The sequence below is a fragment of the Protopterus annectens genome, chromosome 9.part0, assembly GCF_019279795.1.
Source record: "Protopterus annectens isolate FY-2018-M chromosome 9.part0, PAN1.0, whole genome shotgun sequence".
NCBI lineage: Eukaryota > Metazoa > Chordata > Ceratodontiformes > Protopteridae > Protopterus > Protopterus annectens.
This window is the reverse complement of record NC_056743.1, coordinates 181288080-181304552: the sequence shown is the minus strand read 5'-3', so window position 1 is coordinate 181304552 and position 16473 is coordinate 181288080. Positions and strand designations below refer to the sequence as shown.

Below are 16473 nucleotides of genomic sequence, written 5' to 3'. Positions count from 1 at the left end.
TTGCTTTGTTAAGGTATCTTCCATGCAGTGAGGTTTAAGGTCCTTAGCTGGCTGTGGAAAATCTGATTGTTGTTCTGAGAGAGTAGATGTGGTGTTTGAGGCAAAATCCAGGGAGGTCCTTGTGCTAAATTTTTTAAGATTGGGTACCAGTGCTGGCGTGGCCAGTCTGGTGCAATCAGGATCATTTTTGGCTCCTCTTGCCTGGCTTTTATGATTACCTTTGGAAGAAGAGGCAGTGGTGGGAATGCATATACTGTTAGATTTTTCCAGCTGAATGAGAGGGTATCCACTTTCCATGCTTGTGGATGGTAACTCCTTGTACAGAATTTCTGCAGCTGGCAATTCCTTGGTGATGCAAATAGATCTATGTCCGGGCTCCACCACTTCTGTGTTATCATTCTGAGTATTTGTGGATTCAATTCCCATTTGTGGCAATCCATGATATTTCTGCTTAAGTCGTCTGCCTGTGTGTTTTTCTCTTCTGGCAGGAATTGTGCTTGGAGATGAACTTGATAGCTTATAGCTGTGTTCCACAAGGTCATTGCTTGCCTGCAGAGGGGATATGAGTGGGTGCCACCTTGCTTGTTTATGTATCATATGACTCTGGTTTTGTCTGTCTTTAGTAGCAGTCGTCCTGGATGTAGCAGGTCCTTGAAAGCTATAAGGGCATTTTGTACAGCTAGCATCTCTCTGGTTGATGTGAAGATGCTTTTGTTCTATAGGCCACTTGCCCTGAATGCATTTTCCTGCCATGTGTGCTCCCCAGGCGTAATCCGATGCATCTGTTGTCAGTGTTTGCCTGGGTGTGGGTTGAGTAAAAGGCTGTCCCTTGTTTAGGTGACAAGCTTGAGCCCACCATCAAAACTCCTTCTGAAGGCAAGGTATTAGTGGTATAACTGTTTCCAAACTTTGACAGTGTTGAGACCATACACTCTTTAAGTACCATTGTAGTTTCCTCATATGAGTTCTGGCATATGGAATTAGTAGTATGCAAGACGCCATGTAGCCCAAGGCCTGCAGAATTTTTCTTGCAGGGAGTCGGGTCTTTGTTGCCATCAATTGAAAATATTGAGTCAATTGTCCTTGCTTGTCTGGCGTGAGATAAGCCATCTGGGCCGTTGTGTTCAAGCTGGCACCCAGGAATATTATCTCTTGTGAGGGCACTAGTTTTGATTTCTTTTCGTTTACTGTGTACCCCAGGCAACTTAGTAACTTTTTTTACAAATGCCAGATGCTTTAGGAGAATGTCTTTGCTCTCTGTTTGAATTAGACAGTCGTCCAGGTATGGGTAAATTTGAATTCCTCTTTGTCTGCAAAATGTAATTACTGGTGCCAGGCACTTTGTGAAGACCCTGGGCACAGTAGATAAGCCAAAGGGCAGTGCAGAGAATTGATAATGCATTGGACCAGCTATGAATTTGAGGTATCTTCTGCAGTTTTGTCTGACAGGGACATGCAGGTATGCCTCCTTGAGGTCCAAGGTCACGAGCCAAGCTTGCTTGCCCAGCATGGGAAGAAGCTGCTGTAATGTCAACATTTTGAATTTCGGTACATCCAGGTACATGTTTAGAGATGAAAGATCCAGAATAGGCCTCCAGGCTTTGCCTTTTCTGGGTACCAGAAAGAGTCTTGAATAAAATCCTTGTCCCTTGTTCCTGTGGAGGTACCTTTTGAATAGCTCCCATGGTCATGAGTGCTGTAATTTGTTTTTAAGCCTCTGTCCATTGATTTGGTAGCAGATTTGGCATTCCTTTTAACCTTGGCAGCGTGTGAAAGTGGAACCTGTAACCCTGTGAAACGATATTGAGAACCCATTTGTCTTTGGTGATCATATGCCAATTGTGATAGAAAAGAGCCAGTTTTCCTCCCAATGGGGCTGCCAAGAGAGAAATGTTTGGCAGCTGTCGTGGGAAGTCATTGGGACTGGTTTTTGTAAGGTTGTTGCCTGTCTTCCCCTTCTTTCTGGCCTGGTGCAGCCCATTGTCGAGGCCTGTAAGGGCCCTGTGGCTGTCCTCTACCTCGTGGACGTCTGTATTTGCCCCTTTGAGGTCTGTCCGTAACTGGAAAGGACCAATTCTTTGTTGGCCAGTTTCTGCTAAATCGAGGAGGCTGTACCTGTAAGAAATCTTTCACAGTTTGCATAGATTTTGCCTTATCCTCCACTCTCTTTAGTACCTCTTCTGCCTTAACTCCAAATAGGACATCATGCTGCAAAGGCGCATCCAGTAGTTTTGCTTTAACATGATCTGGTAATGTATGTTCCTTTAACCATGCATGTCTTCTAATGACAGAGCCTGTAATTGCTGCTCTGCAGGAGGCCTCTAAAGAATCAAAACCACATTGCAAAGTATGTTTTCCCACTTGTTCAGCAGCATGCAATAAATCCTACATTTCCTTAAAATTAGGAGGATCTGTATCTGAAAGCATTTTTTGTTTCAACTGAGGCATCAGAAATTGCTGATATTTTAACATGTGAAATTGGCAATTCAAAGCTCTCATTGCTAAAGTTGCGGATGTATATACTTTCTTTCCCCATCTGTCTAATGCTCTGGAGTCCATGTTGGAGGGAACTGGGTTCTTTGCTGATGAGGCCTTGACCCCTTTGGGTCCCTGAGAAATAGTTTCTGGGTCTGCCACTGGGCTTTTATACAGAAATTTGTGAGAGTCAGGGACTCTGTAATACCTGTCTGGTTTAACTGGAGCTGGAGGTAAGGAATCAGGATTTAAGCTGGATTCAGTATACACATCATCAACAATATCTAACACTGGCGGAATAGCCAGTGGTCTGTGTTGAGGCAAAAGTAGAAATTCTCTGAGCCTTTTCTTGGATTCTGAAGAATCTTGGCCTTCCCATGGGAAATGCTCCCCCATGGTCTGTAAAGTTTCCCCAAAAGAGTAATCCTCTGGTGGAGAGGCTGATGGAATGGATTCCTCAGCATCAGAATCCTCATAAGGGGGTAAAGAATAACCTAGGTCTGAGGAAGACTCTGAGGAAATGGACACCTGGTTGGAGGAGTCATAATCCACATCCTGTCTGGGCCTTTTATCAGGAGGGGGATGGGACCCCCTAATCAGAGTGATCAGGTCTTCGGCCATTTTGAGCATTTGTTTCTTAGGCATGGAGGCCTGTCCTGGAGACTGTGATTTCTTTGATTTAAGAGGTGGTTTAGACTTAGAGGAGGGTTTAAGGCTAAGCTGACTAGGTCTGAAGACACCCTCTGAAGTTGCAGGTGGCTCATGTACATTGGATCCCTCTGCGGGGTCGGTTTTGGTAGTCTGTAAAACTTGGGAGTCCAATAGCCCAGCCATCTCCACTAAGGAGTCAGTGGCTGCCTGTGGTTCTGCAGAAGCAGTTGTCAGGGGTTGCGAAGGTGCCTCACTGAAAACCGGAGAACCAGCGACTGGCCTACAGAGGCTTCGTCGTCAGTTTTGGGCCTCGGATGCCTGTCTTTGTCCTTGCGTTTTTGTTATGAATAGTGGTCGTCGGAAGTTCCGACGGCATCGTATAATTAAATTTTCTGCCAAAATAATGTCGGGCAAAATCAAACCGATGTTTAATAGTGCACTTGTTAAACCTAGCACAAAACCGACAACCAGTGACGTTGTGGTCTGGGCCTAGGCATGGGATGCAATAAGAATGGAAATCCTTATGAGGTATTTGCTTCCCACAAAAAATACAGTTATTAACTTTTACTGACATCGGACTGAGGCAAGAAAAAGTTTCCCCAACGGGGTACTTAGCTTTGTAGAAGACTTCGGTTCTGGATTCGGAAATGAAAATCTCAGGAATCGGCCAACCGCACTTGCGAACTGCTTTTGCTTCGGGCACCGCACGGCAAGAAAGACTGAAGTAAATGGCATCGGCTGCATCTTATATACCCCTGTCACACTGACGTCAGGGAGGAGGCGATAGCAACCGACGCCGGATCAAGACTTTGGAACAGAGGCCGACTGGGGAACCACCTAATAGCAGGATAACCCCAAGTGTAATGACTGCAGCAGTGTAACACGATGAATATCTGCAGCAGCTCATGTTTTTATTATACCATGCATCAACATTTGTACTTCACTCACACAGTGCCTACTATGGACCAAAAAACATTAAGTGAAGAGTGTACGTTTCCACATACCTGCATTGCTCCAGGGTCCAAGGTTCAACTCTGACCTATAGTCATTGTGTGGAGTGTTGTATGTTCTCCCTATCCCTGTGTGGGTGGTCCCCAAGATATTCTTCTTTCTTCACGTCTCTCAATGACTACGTAAAGCAAACATTTAGCTCTATATTATCACAGATACAAGGTACACGATTTGAATCTAACCTCTGGTGACTAGCTAGGGTTGTAATGGTCTGCAGACTGATAGCCTACTATTGACCCATGAATCAATATGTGACTTGGTTCTATGTCACTATGGGTTCTTTCCAATGGTGAGAACGGAGCAATAATGTGTCCAACTGCAGTACAATAAAGGTTATTCTTTGAGGAAGAATCAAAGGATTTCTTCCAATTTATGATTCTCTCCCAAGGGAATGTAGTCAAGGCATTTAGTTGGAATGACAAGCAAATGAAGCAATGTGCTAAGAACTACTGTGGCTCACTTTTTGGCAAAAGTGGTAATGGTTACATAATGATCTACTTGCTTTTCTAACAAACTTTACATAGGCATGTAAAACAAAAACGTACATGAAAAGAAACCACGGCAAAAAAATAATAAATTACAAAGATAAACTGTTACAATGAATCTGATGAATGCAGACCTTTAGGATAGAAAGAAACTGGACAGAGGAAGGGAATCAAGCTTTTTCCGACAAGTGGTCACTGGGATTGCCGTAGCCTGGAGGGGAGGACAAAAAACTGCTGAAGAAGACAGCCTTGGAGCTGGAATGAAACTAGACAGCCTTGGAACTGGAATGAAACTGGGTTAAATGACAGCAGTTAATACACAATGTTATTGTGCTTTCAAATAAGATGCAACATTTGTGCTAGAATCTACTGAAGCCACACATTTAAAAAGTTAACCTATCATAAGGGTTTCAGGAGTTGAAATAGCCTTATTTGCCTAGGAAAAGGATACTATGTACATCTTCTTTTAGTAGGCAGTGGCTGCATTACTCCTTTGCGGTTGTTTAATAAGAAAATAACCAACAGCAAAGTCAAATCCAGACTTAAATACTGCTCTGACTCTACAGACACAAGACCATGACTTGCACTTTTATCTGAACTTACAAGCTACCTACCGTAATTCAGCAAGCTCTGCCTGATAAGATGCAATTTCACATTCCATCTGCTCTTGGACAAATTTTGCTTCTTTCAAGGCTTTCTCAAGTTCCAGGAGTCTGTTTTCAGCCCTTGAAATGGTTTGATTTTCACGATCTCTGAATAAAGGAAATCCATCCATCTGTAGGGAAAAAGGTTGTTGAGCACTTAGTAGTACAATGCAAATGCTCTATTTTCCTCTTTCTTAACATGTTCACTGTAATTTTTCAACGTGCCATTACTGATGTAACATACAAATGCTTATGTGACATTTTAACTGGAGCCTCAAATTCACCTTGGATTTGATGTGAAATGGCTAACATGCAGAAAGTACAGTTGTGTACACTTAGCATAAACGTAGATGTTCGAGTGCATCTTATATACTCCTGCTACTGTTAAAGTCATTACATTTGGGTAATCTGCTGGCAGATTGCCCTCAGTTGGCCTGATTAACAAAGTCTTGGGTCCTGCATTGGATGCTGTCCCTTCTTCCATGATGTCAGGTCGTCAGGGGTATAAAACATGCAGCCGACGCCATTACATCAGTTTTTCTTGCCCCGGATGTCAGGTGCCCCCCAAATGGGGAGCAAAATATATATAAATAATTTAAAACACAATATACCTCCAAACAAAAGCAAATATACCAAAAAGGCTTTTAAGAGTAGTAAAAGAAACGAGAGGCATAGTAAGTGAAAAAACAGGGGGCTGGAGGGAGGGTAACCAGGACTACAACAGTGAATACACTCGAACATCTACATTTATGGTAAGTGTACACAAATGTACTATGCTCTTCGTGTTTCACTGTTGCAGTCATTACATTTGGGTAGATTCCCACAGCTATGGTTGGGAGGATGGATTTATACAGCATTAAGACTGGCTATAAGGCCCTGCAAAACAGCAGTGGTAAAGCCAGCTTTGGATTTAGAGAAGATTGGTAAATGATAGTGCTTGGTGAAAGTATGAACTGAACTCCAGGTAGCAGCTTCTAGAATATCCCTGGTAGCAACACCTCTGAAAAAGGCTGCAGAAGTAGATGCAGCCCTGGTGGAATGGGATCTGATCCCCTGGGGGATAGGTTTTCCATGGTGCTTATAGCAGAAATTAATACAATGGCTTATCCATTTGGAAATGGTTTGCTTTGAAGTAGCCTTTTCCTCTGCCCCTGCAGCAAATGCTACCAGCAGTTGTTCAGACTTTCTTCAAGATTTAGTCCTGTCCAAGTAAAATCTAAGTTGTCTGTGTACATTCAATGAATGCAGAATCCACTCCCCCTTGTTCTGTGGACTGGGAAAGAAAGTTGGCAAATGAATGGACTGATTAAGAGCCACACTGGATACCACCTTGGGCATGAAGGATGGATTGGTCCTGAGTGACACGCTGTCCACATGAAAGATGATGAAAGGCTCCACTGTCATAAGGGCCTGTAATTCAGAAATTCTTCTAGCCGAAGTGATTGCTAAAACGAACTCTGTTTTCCAAGAAAGAAATTTTAAGTCTGCAGTAGCAGCTAGGCTCAAAAAGAGGTAGAGTGAGTTTCTCCAATACAAAGTTAAGGTCCCAGGCAGGGGTTGGAAACCTCCAGGGTGGCCTCATGAGAGAAGAGGGGGGGTTCTGTGTTGTAATGAGCTGAAACGGCTGAGTCATGGATTTATATGGAAGAGAAAGACAGGCCCTTGAGAAGCACCTAAGTATTGCAAAATCTGAAGTAAATTGGGCACTGTTGTGCTCATCCCTTGAGATAGATTCCAGGCACAGAATCTTTTCCATTTGTCAGCATAAGATTTTCTAGTACTAGGTCTTCTCGCCTCCAAAATGACATCCATCACAGGTTTGCCGAGGGATGTTAAGGGGGAATTTAAGTGTGTGTCATGGAGAAATTTGTAACAGACTGCATAGGAGTGGGTACCAGTGTTGGTGAGGCCAGTCTGGAGCAATCAAAATCATTTTTTGTTTGTCCTGTTTGACTTTTAGTAGAACTTTGGAGAGCAGAAGCAGAGGGGGACAAGCACAGACTGATAGGTTTTCCCAGCTGAAGGAAAGAGCATCCACTATCCAGGCTTTTTTGTGAGGAGTTCTTGAGCAAAATTTGTCGAACTGGTAGTTCTGGGGTGAAGCAAAAAGATCTATGTCTGGGCTTCCCCATTTGTGTGTCAACATGTTGAAAATCTGTGGTTCCAATTTCCATTCGTGTGGGTCCATGAGATTTCTGGTTAGTTCGTCTGCCAAAATATTCAGCTTTCCTGGCAGGAATTGAGCTTGTAGTTGTACTTGATAGCTCCAGGCCGTGTTCCACAATGCCATGGCCAGTCTGCAGAGGGTGTAGGAATATGTACCCCACGCTTGTTTATGTACCACATAACTGTGGTGCTGTCCGTCTTTACCATTAGTTGTCCTGGATGAAGGTAGTCATTGAAGGCTGTCAGTGCATTCTGTACAGCTAGCATTTCTTTTTGATTGATATGAAGGTGCATTTGATTTGGGCTCCATTTGCCCTGAATGCACTTCCCTGCCAGATGAGTCCCCCATGCATAGTCTGATGCGTCTGTAGTTAGGGTTTGGGTGGCAGGGGGTGGTGTGAATGTCAGTCCCTTGTTTTGGTGGCAGGCCTCTGCCCACCATAGGAACTCTAGTTGCAGGCAAGGTATGATAGGAATCATTGTTTCCAGGCTGTGACAATGTTGACTCCATAAACTTTTTAAGTACCACTGAAGTTTCCTCATATGCAGTCTTGCATATGGAATTAGAAGAATGCAGGAGGCCATGGACCCCAAGGCTTGCAGTATTTGTCTTGCAGATAGCAGGGTTTTTGTGGCCACCTGTTTGAAGTAAGTCACCAAATTAATTTGCTTTTCTGGCGTAAGGAAAGCCATCTGGGCAGTTGTATTCAAGCTTGCACCCAGGAATTTAATTTTTTGAGAGGGTACCATTTGTGATTTCTTTTCGTTTATGGTGTACCCTAGACAAGTTAGAACCCTTTTTACAAATGCCAGATGTTTTATAAGAATGGCCTTGTTTTCTGCCCGAATTAGACAATCGTCCAGGTATGGATATATCTGAATATTTCTTTGCCTGCAAAATGCAATTACTGGAGCCAGGCACTTTGTAAATACCCTGGGTGCAGTAGATAAGCCAAAGGGCAGTGCAGAGAACTGATAATGAAAGTAGCCTGCTTTGAAGTGGAGGTATCTTCTGCAAGATTCCATGATTGGGATATGCAGGTAAGCCTCTTTTAAATCTAGAGTTGCCAACCAGGCATCTTTGCCTAGCATAGGAAGTAACTGGTGAAGAGTTAGCATTTTGAATTTTGGAATATCCAGAAAGGTGTTTAGAGTAGACGGGTCCAGAATTGGACGCCATGATTTGTCTTTTCTGGGTACCAGGAAAAGTCTGGAATAGAAACCTTGTCCCTTTTCCTCTTCTGGTACTAGTTGAATTGCCCCCATGTTTAGGAGGGAAAATACTTGTTTCTGAGCCTCTGCTCACTGATTTGGGGGCAGGTCTGGCCTTCCGTTTGGAGTTGGCAATGTGTGGAAATGAAATCTGTATCCCTGAGACACTATATTTAAAACCCATTTGTCCTGGGTTATAAGTTGCCAGTTTTTTGCATGAAGAGCCAGTTTACCCCCCAAAGGGGCAGCTAAGAGGTAAGTGCTTGGTAATTTTAAAGGAAAGCCACTGAGACGGTTTACCACACGGAGGTGTCTTGTTGTTTCCAGATTTGGAAGTGGAGGCACCCCATAGCTTAGTTCTGAAAGTCCCTTGGGACTGAAACCTGGTGCTTTTGGAATGTCTGGGTTTGGTTTGAGTGGCTGTGGAAGGAACTGGAAAGGACCAGTTCTTAGTAGGTCAGTGCCTACTATATCTTGGAGGTTGTACCTGTAAGAAATCTTTCACAGTTTGCATAAATTTAGCTTTATCTTCCATCTTTTTTAGAACTTCTTCAGCCTTATTACCAAACAGATGGTCCTGCTGCAAAGGAGCATCCAACAATTTTGTTTTAACGTGACCAGGTAGAGATTGCTCCTTAAGCCAAGCATGCCTTCTAAGCACAGACCCAGTAACAGCAGCCCTGCAAGTGGCTTCCAAAGAATCAAAACCACACTGCAAAGTATGTTTTCCAAATTGTTCAGCTGAATGCAATAAATCCTGTAAATCCTTATTTTCCACACAGTCAGAAATCAAATAATGTTCTGTTTAAGGAGTCCCATGATAAGCTGTTGACATTTTTGCATATGGAATTGACAGTTTAAAGCCCTGATTGTCAAGGTTGCAGAAGTATAAACCTTTTTAACCCATCTATCCAGTGCCCTGGAGTCTCTACCAGAAGGGGTAGGATTTTAGCAGTAGAAGCCTTAATGCCCTTGGGCCCCTGAGAATGGTTTCAGGGTCCGCAACAGGATTTTTGAAAAGGAATTTGTGGGAGTCAGGAACCCTGCTGTATCTGTCTGGCTTACAAGGGGCCGGAAGCAGGGAATCAGGGGCCATACTAAATTCTGAAAACACATCAACAACAATGTCTAGTACAGGAGGTATAGCCAAAGGCCTATACTGAGGAAGAAGAAGGAAATCCCTAAGCTTCTTTTTGGATTCAGAAAAATCCTGACTTTCCCAGTGGAAATGCTCCCTTAAGGTATGTAACGTTTCCCCAAAAGAGAAATCCTCAGGGGGAGAAGCAGAAGGAATGGAATCCTCTGCATTAGAGTTCCTCATAAGTAGCCATGGACAAATCCTGTTCATTAGAAGAGTCAGAAGAAACAGAGCCCTGTTCAGAAGATTCATATCAAGCTCAGCCCTAGGCCTCTTGGAGGGGGGAGGGTTGACTACCCCCGATTAGAGTAATCAAATCGTCAGCCATTTTGATCATTTGTTTTTTAGGCATAGCGGCCTGAACATGTGGCCTATGCGTCAGTTTTTTAGACATAGATCGAGATTTTGGCCTTAATATTGAAGGTGGTGTCAGTTTAATATACAAATCTGTAGGCCTGAATACACCCTCAAAAGCCGGTGCCTGCAGAGCGGCTCCGAACCCATCCAAGGTAGAGACATCCATGGGTTCCATAGGTGAAGCATCTCGCGGCATACCGGACTCCGAATGGGCCTCAGCAGAGGCCTGCGAATCAGAAGTAGCGGGTATCAGGGTCTGCGAAAGCGCCTCACTGAGTAACGGTGAACTGGCGACTGGCTTAGGAGAAGCGTCGTCAGCAGTTTTGGACCTCAACGGCCTGTCTCTGTCTTTTTCTTTGCGTTTTTTTTTGGTATTCTGGTAGTCGGATGGCTAACCGACATCATTTCTTGATAATTAAACTGAGAACCAAAACATTTAGAAGCAAAAATGTACAGACGACGGATAGTGTGCTGATTAAATAAAGCACAAAACCGACAGCAAGGTACGTCATGGTCAGGGCCTAGGCAAGGAATACAGTACAAATGGAAGTCCTTATGAGGTATTTGCTTCCCACAAATAATGCAATTATTAACTTTTACTGACATCGATAAGGAGCAAGAAAAATTTTCCCCAACAGGATACTTAGCTTTTTAGTTGAAGACTTCGGTTCTGAAACTCGAAAACGAAAATTTCAGGAGTCAGCCAACCGGCACCTGCGAACTGCTTCTGCTTTGGGCACAGCGCGGCAAGAAAGATTGATGCAATGGCATTGGCTGTATGTTTTATACCCCTGACGACCTGACGTCATGGAAGAAGGGACAGCATCTGACGCAGGACCCGAGACTTTGTTAATCATGCTGACTGAGGGCAACCTGCCAGAAGATTACCCAAATGTAATGACTGCAACAGTGAAACATGAAGAACATCCACTGTAATGCATTACATGGTATAGGAGGGGCAGTTAGGGCACAAAGAAAAAAACACTTCACACTAATACGGCAGCCCAAGCGACCACGTAATCTCCTGATTGCCTCTTCCATAACATATTGCAAGTACCTCTCTTTCTTATGGAAGATCTCCTTCCAATGGGATACATTGAGCTAAACTAGAAAATTAATGGGTTCATGAGGATTGCAACTGCCAGATGGCCTAAGTTCATTAGTAAGGAGAAAGGAAACAAAAACATAACAGTTAAAACAGATGGAGCAAAACAAGAACAAGGTAAAAATAAATAGTGTTAAGGTTCATATGGTGAGGAAGTACTGAAAAAGGAATTTGCTGCATTAAAAAAATAAACACACACATGGTGAAATCGGAGCCACTTTTTTAGTGTCTGATATGATCTTACACTATAAAGATTCTATTCTCATTAGACTACATAAAAACAGTGTAATAGCAACATTTCTATTGCAAATATATCAGGAGTTTTTGTAAAATGTTTTAGATAAGATTTTAACATGAATGTTATAATGTATTTATGTTTACTTTGTAATATTTATATGTTTGTAAATAAGGTTGTATTTGAAATGTTAGTGTAACCAATCAGTAGGGGCCACTGCTGTATAAAAGGAGCTGTAATGTGATTATAATTTATCCTTGAAGGCGAAATGCCGAGGTACCAGATGCTTATAAAGTGAATTCAGCTTCTAACTTTGCGTGGCTCGTTTTTTTTTTTGTTTTGTGTGTCGTCTACAGACATCCAAGGTATGGCGTATCTTTTCTCCCTTATGTTAACATTCTGGAAAGAAGATGGTGAAATAGATAGTTTGACAAAGTAAAACTGGATACCACTTTAGGCATAAAAGAATGATTACTTCTCAAAGAAACCCTGTCCTTGTGGAAAATGAGGTAGGGTTGACTCAACTAACAGCTTGGAAGCCAGATACTCTTCTTGCAAAAGTCAAAACTGTTTTCCTCGTTAAGCATCTCAAGTCAGCCAGATTAACTGTTAGCTGGTTCAAATGGAGCAAGTGTTAGCTGGTTCAAATGGAGCAAGTGTTAGCTTCTCTAACAGAAAATTAAGATCTCAAGGAAGGGCCAGCGGTTCACTTGGAGGCCTCTTTTGCAAACCCCTTTCAAAAACCTATTGACAAGAGACTGCCTTGAAAGAGGAGGATCATAGGCAGTCACAGCCAATAAATGAACTTTGCTCAAGACCATATTATTGAGGCAGCTGATTAAAGATAATTGATGATGGGGGGGGGGGGTATCAAATGCCCCTGTTCTTGTGTGAGTAGATCCACTCTGTGAGAAAGCTTGTAGTAACTGCCCCTGTCCATTACCAAAGGAAAGGAGAACCACAGCTGTCTGGGCCAGAAGGGAGTCACCACAATGATCTTGATGGATTCCTCCTGAATCCTCAGAAATACCCTGGATATATAAGTGCAAAGGGTGGATGGGCATACAATAACATTCCTGTCCAATGAAAAGAAAAGGCATCTGCATACTCTATGCCTTCTTGCATGGAGTCCTGGAACAGAATTTTGCCAGTTGATTGTTCAGAGAGGAGTCTGAGATCTACTTGAACTCCCCAGAGATGGATCAAATTTTGGAAGATCACTTGATCTAGTTTCTATTTGACACGGTCTGCCCTGGTCATGCTCAACTTGCCTGCCACACAGTCTTGCTCTGATGGAATGCAGAATGCCTGTAGAGTAAGAATGTGCTGTGAAGTTATATCCATGTTAACATGGCTGGACTGCAAAGGGGGTACATGTACCACTTTACTGTGGTATTATCTGTAACCACTTTGAAGAGCTCTTGGAGACCAAAGATGGTTCACAGTTGAGTGCTATGATCAAAGCAAGCATCTCCTTGATATTTATGTGCTTGCTTCTATCCTTGGTGTCCCACACCCCATGCCCTTCTATCCTTCCTGAAACTGGCCTCCAAGCAAAGTCTGAAGCATCTGTGGTGACTGACTACTTTGGAGCAGGAAAGGAGAAGGGGAGACCTGAACTTCTGGATATCTGTTGTCTCCACCAAAATATTTCCTTCTGACAAACTACAATACTGGGATTTGAAAAGGTATAGGGTGTTGATGCTGGGACCAAAGAGATTTTGGACACCACTTTATCTTTCTCATGTGGAGTCTTGCCAGGGGTATCATGAGAACCATAGATGTCATGAGACCCAAAATCCTGAGGTATTCCCTCACAGTGACGAAAGTCTGAGCAGAAGACCTAAGGACAGATCTAAATAAAGATCTATTTTTTCCCTATGGAGGAAAAGCTCTTTGAATTGAGGTGTCTAGTTGATACCCCAGGAATGCAGTCCTGTATGAGGGAGTTAAGAAAAAGAGTCTGATCTGCAGGATGAGGAGCAACCCCCCCTGGAAAGAAGGAATTTCCTCCCAGTTTCATCTGTAATCCTGATGAATGATTTTCAGCACTCATTCATCTGAAACAATTTGTCGTTAAATAGAAAACAGAGATTCAGAGTTTCTGGATGATAAAAGGGACCAGGGTTGGAAGAGGGTCACAAGACTCCATTAACCGTCATTCTCACTTCTCGTACTGTCCTTGGTTTTGGGAGGTTTGAGACTTCTTTTTGGAAAGAACAGTTGTGTAAAATCTTACCATAACCACAAATGTCCTTCTCTTCTATGTCTCAGTATTCTTTACATATGGATTGTATTCCGTCCAATGACCTGACATCCAGGCTGTATACAAAAGTTTAGAGCCACTGCCTGTATGTGGGATGTCATACATAGGCACAGACAACGTCAGCCATAAAAGGGATGTCCGCATGTACCATCTTCAGAAAAGAAAGCCCAAAGAAGAGCCTAGAAGGATCATCCTAGGAAAAAGCAAGTTGTGGGGGGAGGCTGGAGGGATAGAATACTGCAACATAGAACAGAAGGACATCTAAAGATTTTACACAACTATTTTATGTCCTTCTATTCGATGTTGCAGTATTCTTTACATATGGGAGACTGCAAAAGCTACAAAGGGAACCCAGGGAGATGGAAAGAAACGGAGGTCTTAGCGGAAGCATTTTCCAAGAATCCATGCAGAATTGCCCTAGGAAATCCTGCTCTGGGTCTAGAAAGTGTCCAATTTGTAATGTTTTGTAAAGGTCTGAATAGAGGACCAAGTGGCTGCTTCCAATATGGAATGGGCATCTAGACCCTTGTAGAAGACCCCCTGAGGATGCAACTGACTTAGTGGAGTGTGCCTTGACAGATGCTGACAAGGACTTTCCATGGAATTCATAGCAAAACAAAATAACCTTAGAAATCCATTAAGGAATATTTTGCTTAGACACAGGCAAGCCCAGAGCCCTGGGATGAAATGACAGAGTTGCTTAGACTTCCTGAAAGATGTCTTGTCAAGATAAAATCTTGAGTTGTCTATACACATCTAAAGTGTGTAAAATCCTCTCACTACAGGACTGAAGGGAAGGAAAAAAGTTATGTTCTTACCATAACGTTCCATGTGGAGTGTTCATCTCGCCTTTGTTCTTACACACGGGTTCGGAGCCGATCCTCGGCTCCGAATCGGCCGCATAGCAAAGCTCTGCATCTAAGAGAAGCTCGAGACCAGGCTATATCCCACAATCCTCCCTGCCATTACTCAGATATAGTTTGCAAGCAAACCAGACTAACAATAACCCTGAGGCGCTAAGGCTACATACTGCCACAAAAGAAGAAATTTAGAGACACCATCTCACTGACAAATCAACTAAGGGTAACGAAACATACCCGGAAGAGGTAAAGACATGTGGACCAGACTCTAGTCCTACTCGTTCTTCCAAACACGTGAGGGAGGGAAGGGGGGGAATGTAAGAACAAAGGTGAGATGAACACTCCACATGGAACGTTATGGTAAGAACATAACTTCTTTATGTGAGAGTGTTCAATCTCGCCGTTTGTTCTTACACACGGGTAGCGTCCCTAGCTCCATCACCCTGACTGACTCATGGAAGAACGTTCCTGAGCACAGTGGAACCAAAGGATGTCCTGTCTTTGGAGGCTTTGTCAACCCTATAATGAGCGATGAAAGTATGTGGTTTAGACCACGTGGCTGCTACACAAATCGTGTCCAAAGGCAGGCGAGCTGCATGAGCCAAGGAAGTGGAGACGGACCTAGTAGAATGGCCTTTTGGTTTGGTGGGTAAGGCCTGATTTGACTTAGAATACACAAAGGCTATACAATTAGTAAGCCATTTAGAAAGCGTACGTTTTGTAACTGCCGTGCCCTTTTTATTGTCTGCAAATGCAACAAAAAGTTGATCTGTTTTTCTGTAGTCTTTAGTCCTGTCTAAATAAAATCTGAGTTGTCTGTGGACATCTAACTTGTGCAACATATATTCCAACTTGCTGGTATGGTTCTTGAAGAAAGTAGGGAGTTCAATGGACTGATTATTATTTATGACAGAACATACCTTAGGAAGGAAGGACGGATTTGTTCGTAAAGAAACTCTATCTGGGTGAAAAATTAAGTAAGGCGGTTTAATTGACAGTGCTTGCAGCTCTGACACTCTCTGAGCTGAAGTAACCGCTACAAGAAAAAGAGTCTTCCACGACAGAAACTTCAGGGGGCAAGAAGAGGCTGGTTCGAAAGGTGGTAACATTAGTTGTGACAACAACAAATTTAAATTCCATGGGAATAAAGGGTCTCTGACAGGAGGTCGAAGATGGAAGGAACCTTTCATAAAAGCTTTACAAAGCCTGTGGGACATAATAGAAGAACCGTCCTCACCAACATGGAAGTTGGATATGGCAGCCAACTGCACTCTTAATGTGGAAGTAGAGGCCCCTTCATGGAAAAGGATGGAAAGAAATTCTAGAACTTTAAGTAAAGGAGCAACCAGGGGGTCCAAGTGTTGACTAGATGCCCAGTACACAAAGTGTTTCCATTTATTGTTGTAGAGTTTTGTGGTGGAAGCCTTATGAGAGGCAACCAAAATGTGCTGCACTGCCGGAGAAAGTAGATCAGACCTGGCTAGGCGGGGAAGTGGAGCAGCCAAGCTGCTAGTTTGAGGGATAGAAGAGACGGGTGAGGAACTCCCGGCAGATGTGTCAGTAGATCTGGTACTGGGTCCAGGATCCAAGGTTCCTCTGTTTGATGGGCTCGAAGAAAGGGGAACCATATCTGTCGAGGCCAAAATGGGGCTATGAGTATAATTGTCCTTTCCAGATTCATGGCTTTCTGGAGAAATCTGGGAATAAAGGGGATAGGTGGGAATGCATATAGGAGACCCGGGGGCCAATCGTGTATCAGTGCGTCCCTGGGGACATCCCCTGGAGGGGGTAGAAGGGCAAAATAGCTTCTGCATTTGGTATTCATCGGGGAGGCGAATAGATCGCTGCAAGGCTGGCCCCATTTGCGG

General features: G+C 43.4%; 1 protein-coding gene across 2 annotated transcripts in view; it reads right to left on the bottom strand.

The window, feature by feature from the left end:
• Positions 1-16473, bottom strand: part of LOC122811120 (golgin subfamily B member 1-like) — a 2318314-nt gene that overhangs the window by 605578 nt on the left and 1696263 nt on the right. For both annotated transcript variants that reach the window (XM_044082720.1, XM_044082719.1), the window contains exon 18: positions 5237-5397. In XM_044082720.1, coding sequence (XP_043938655.1) covers positions 5237-5397 — 161 coding nt within the window. The remainder of the gene's footprint in view (positions 1-5236; positions 5398-16473) is intronic.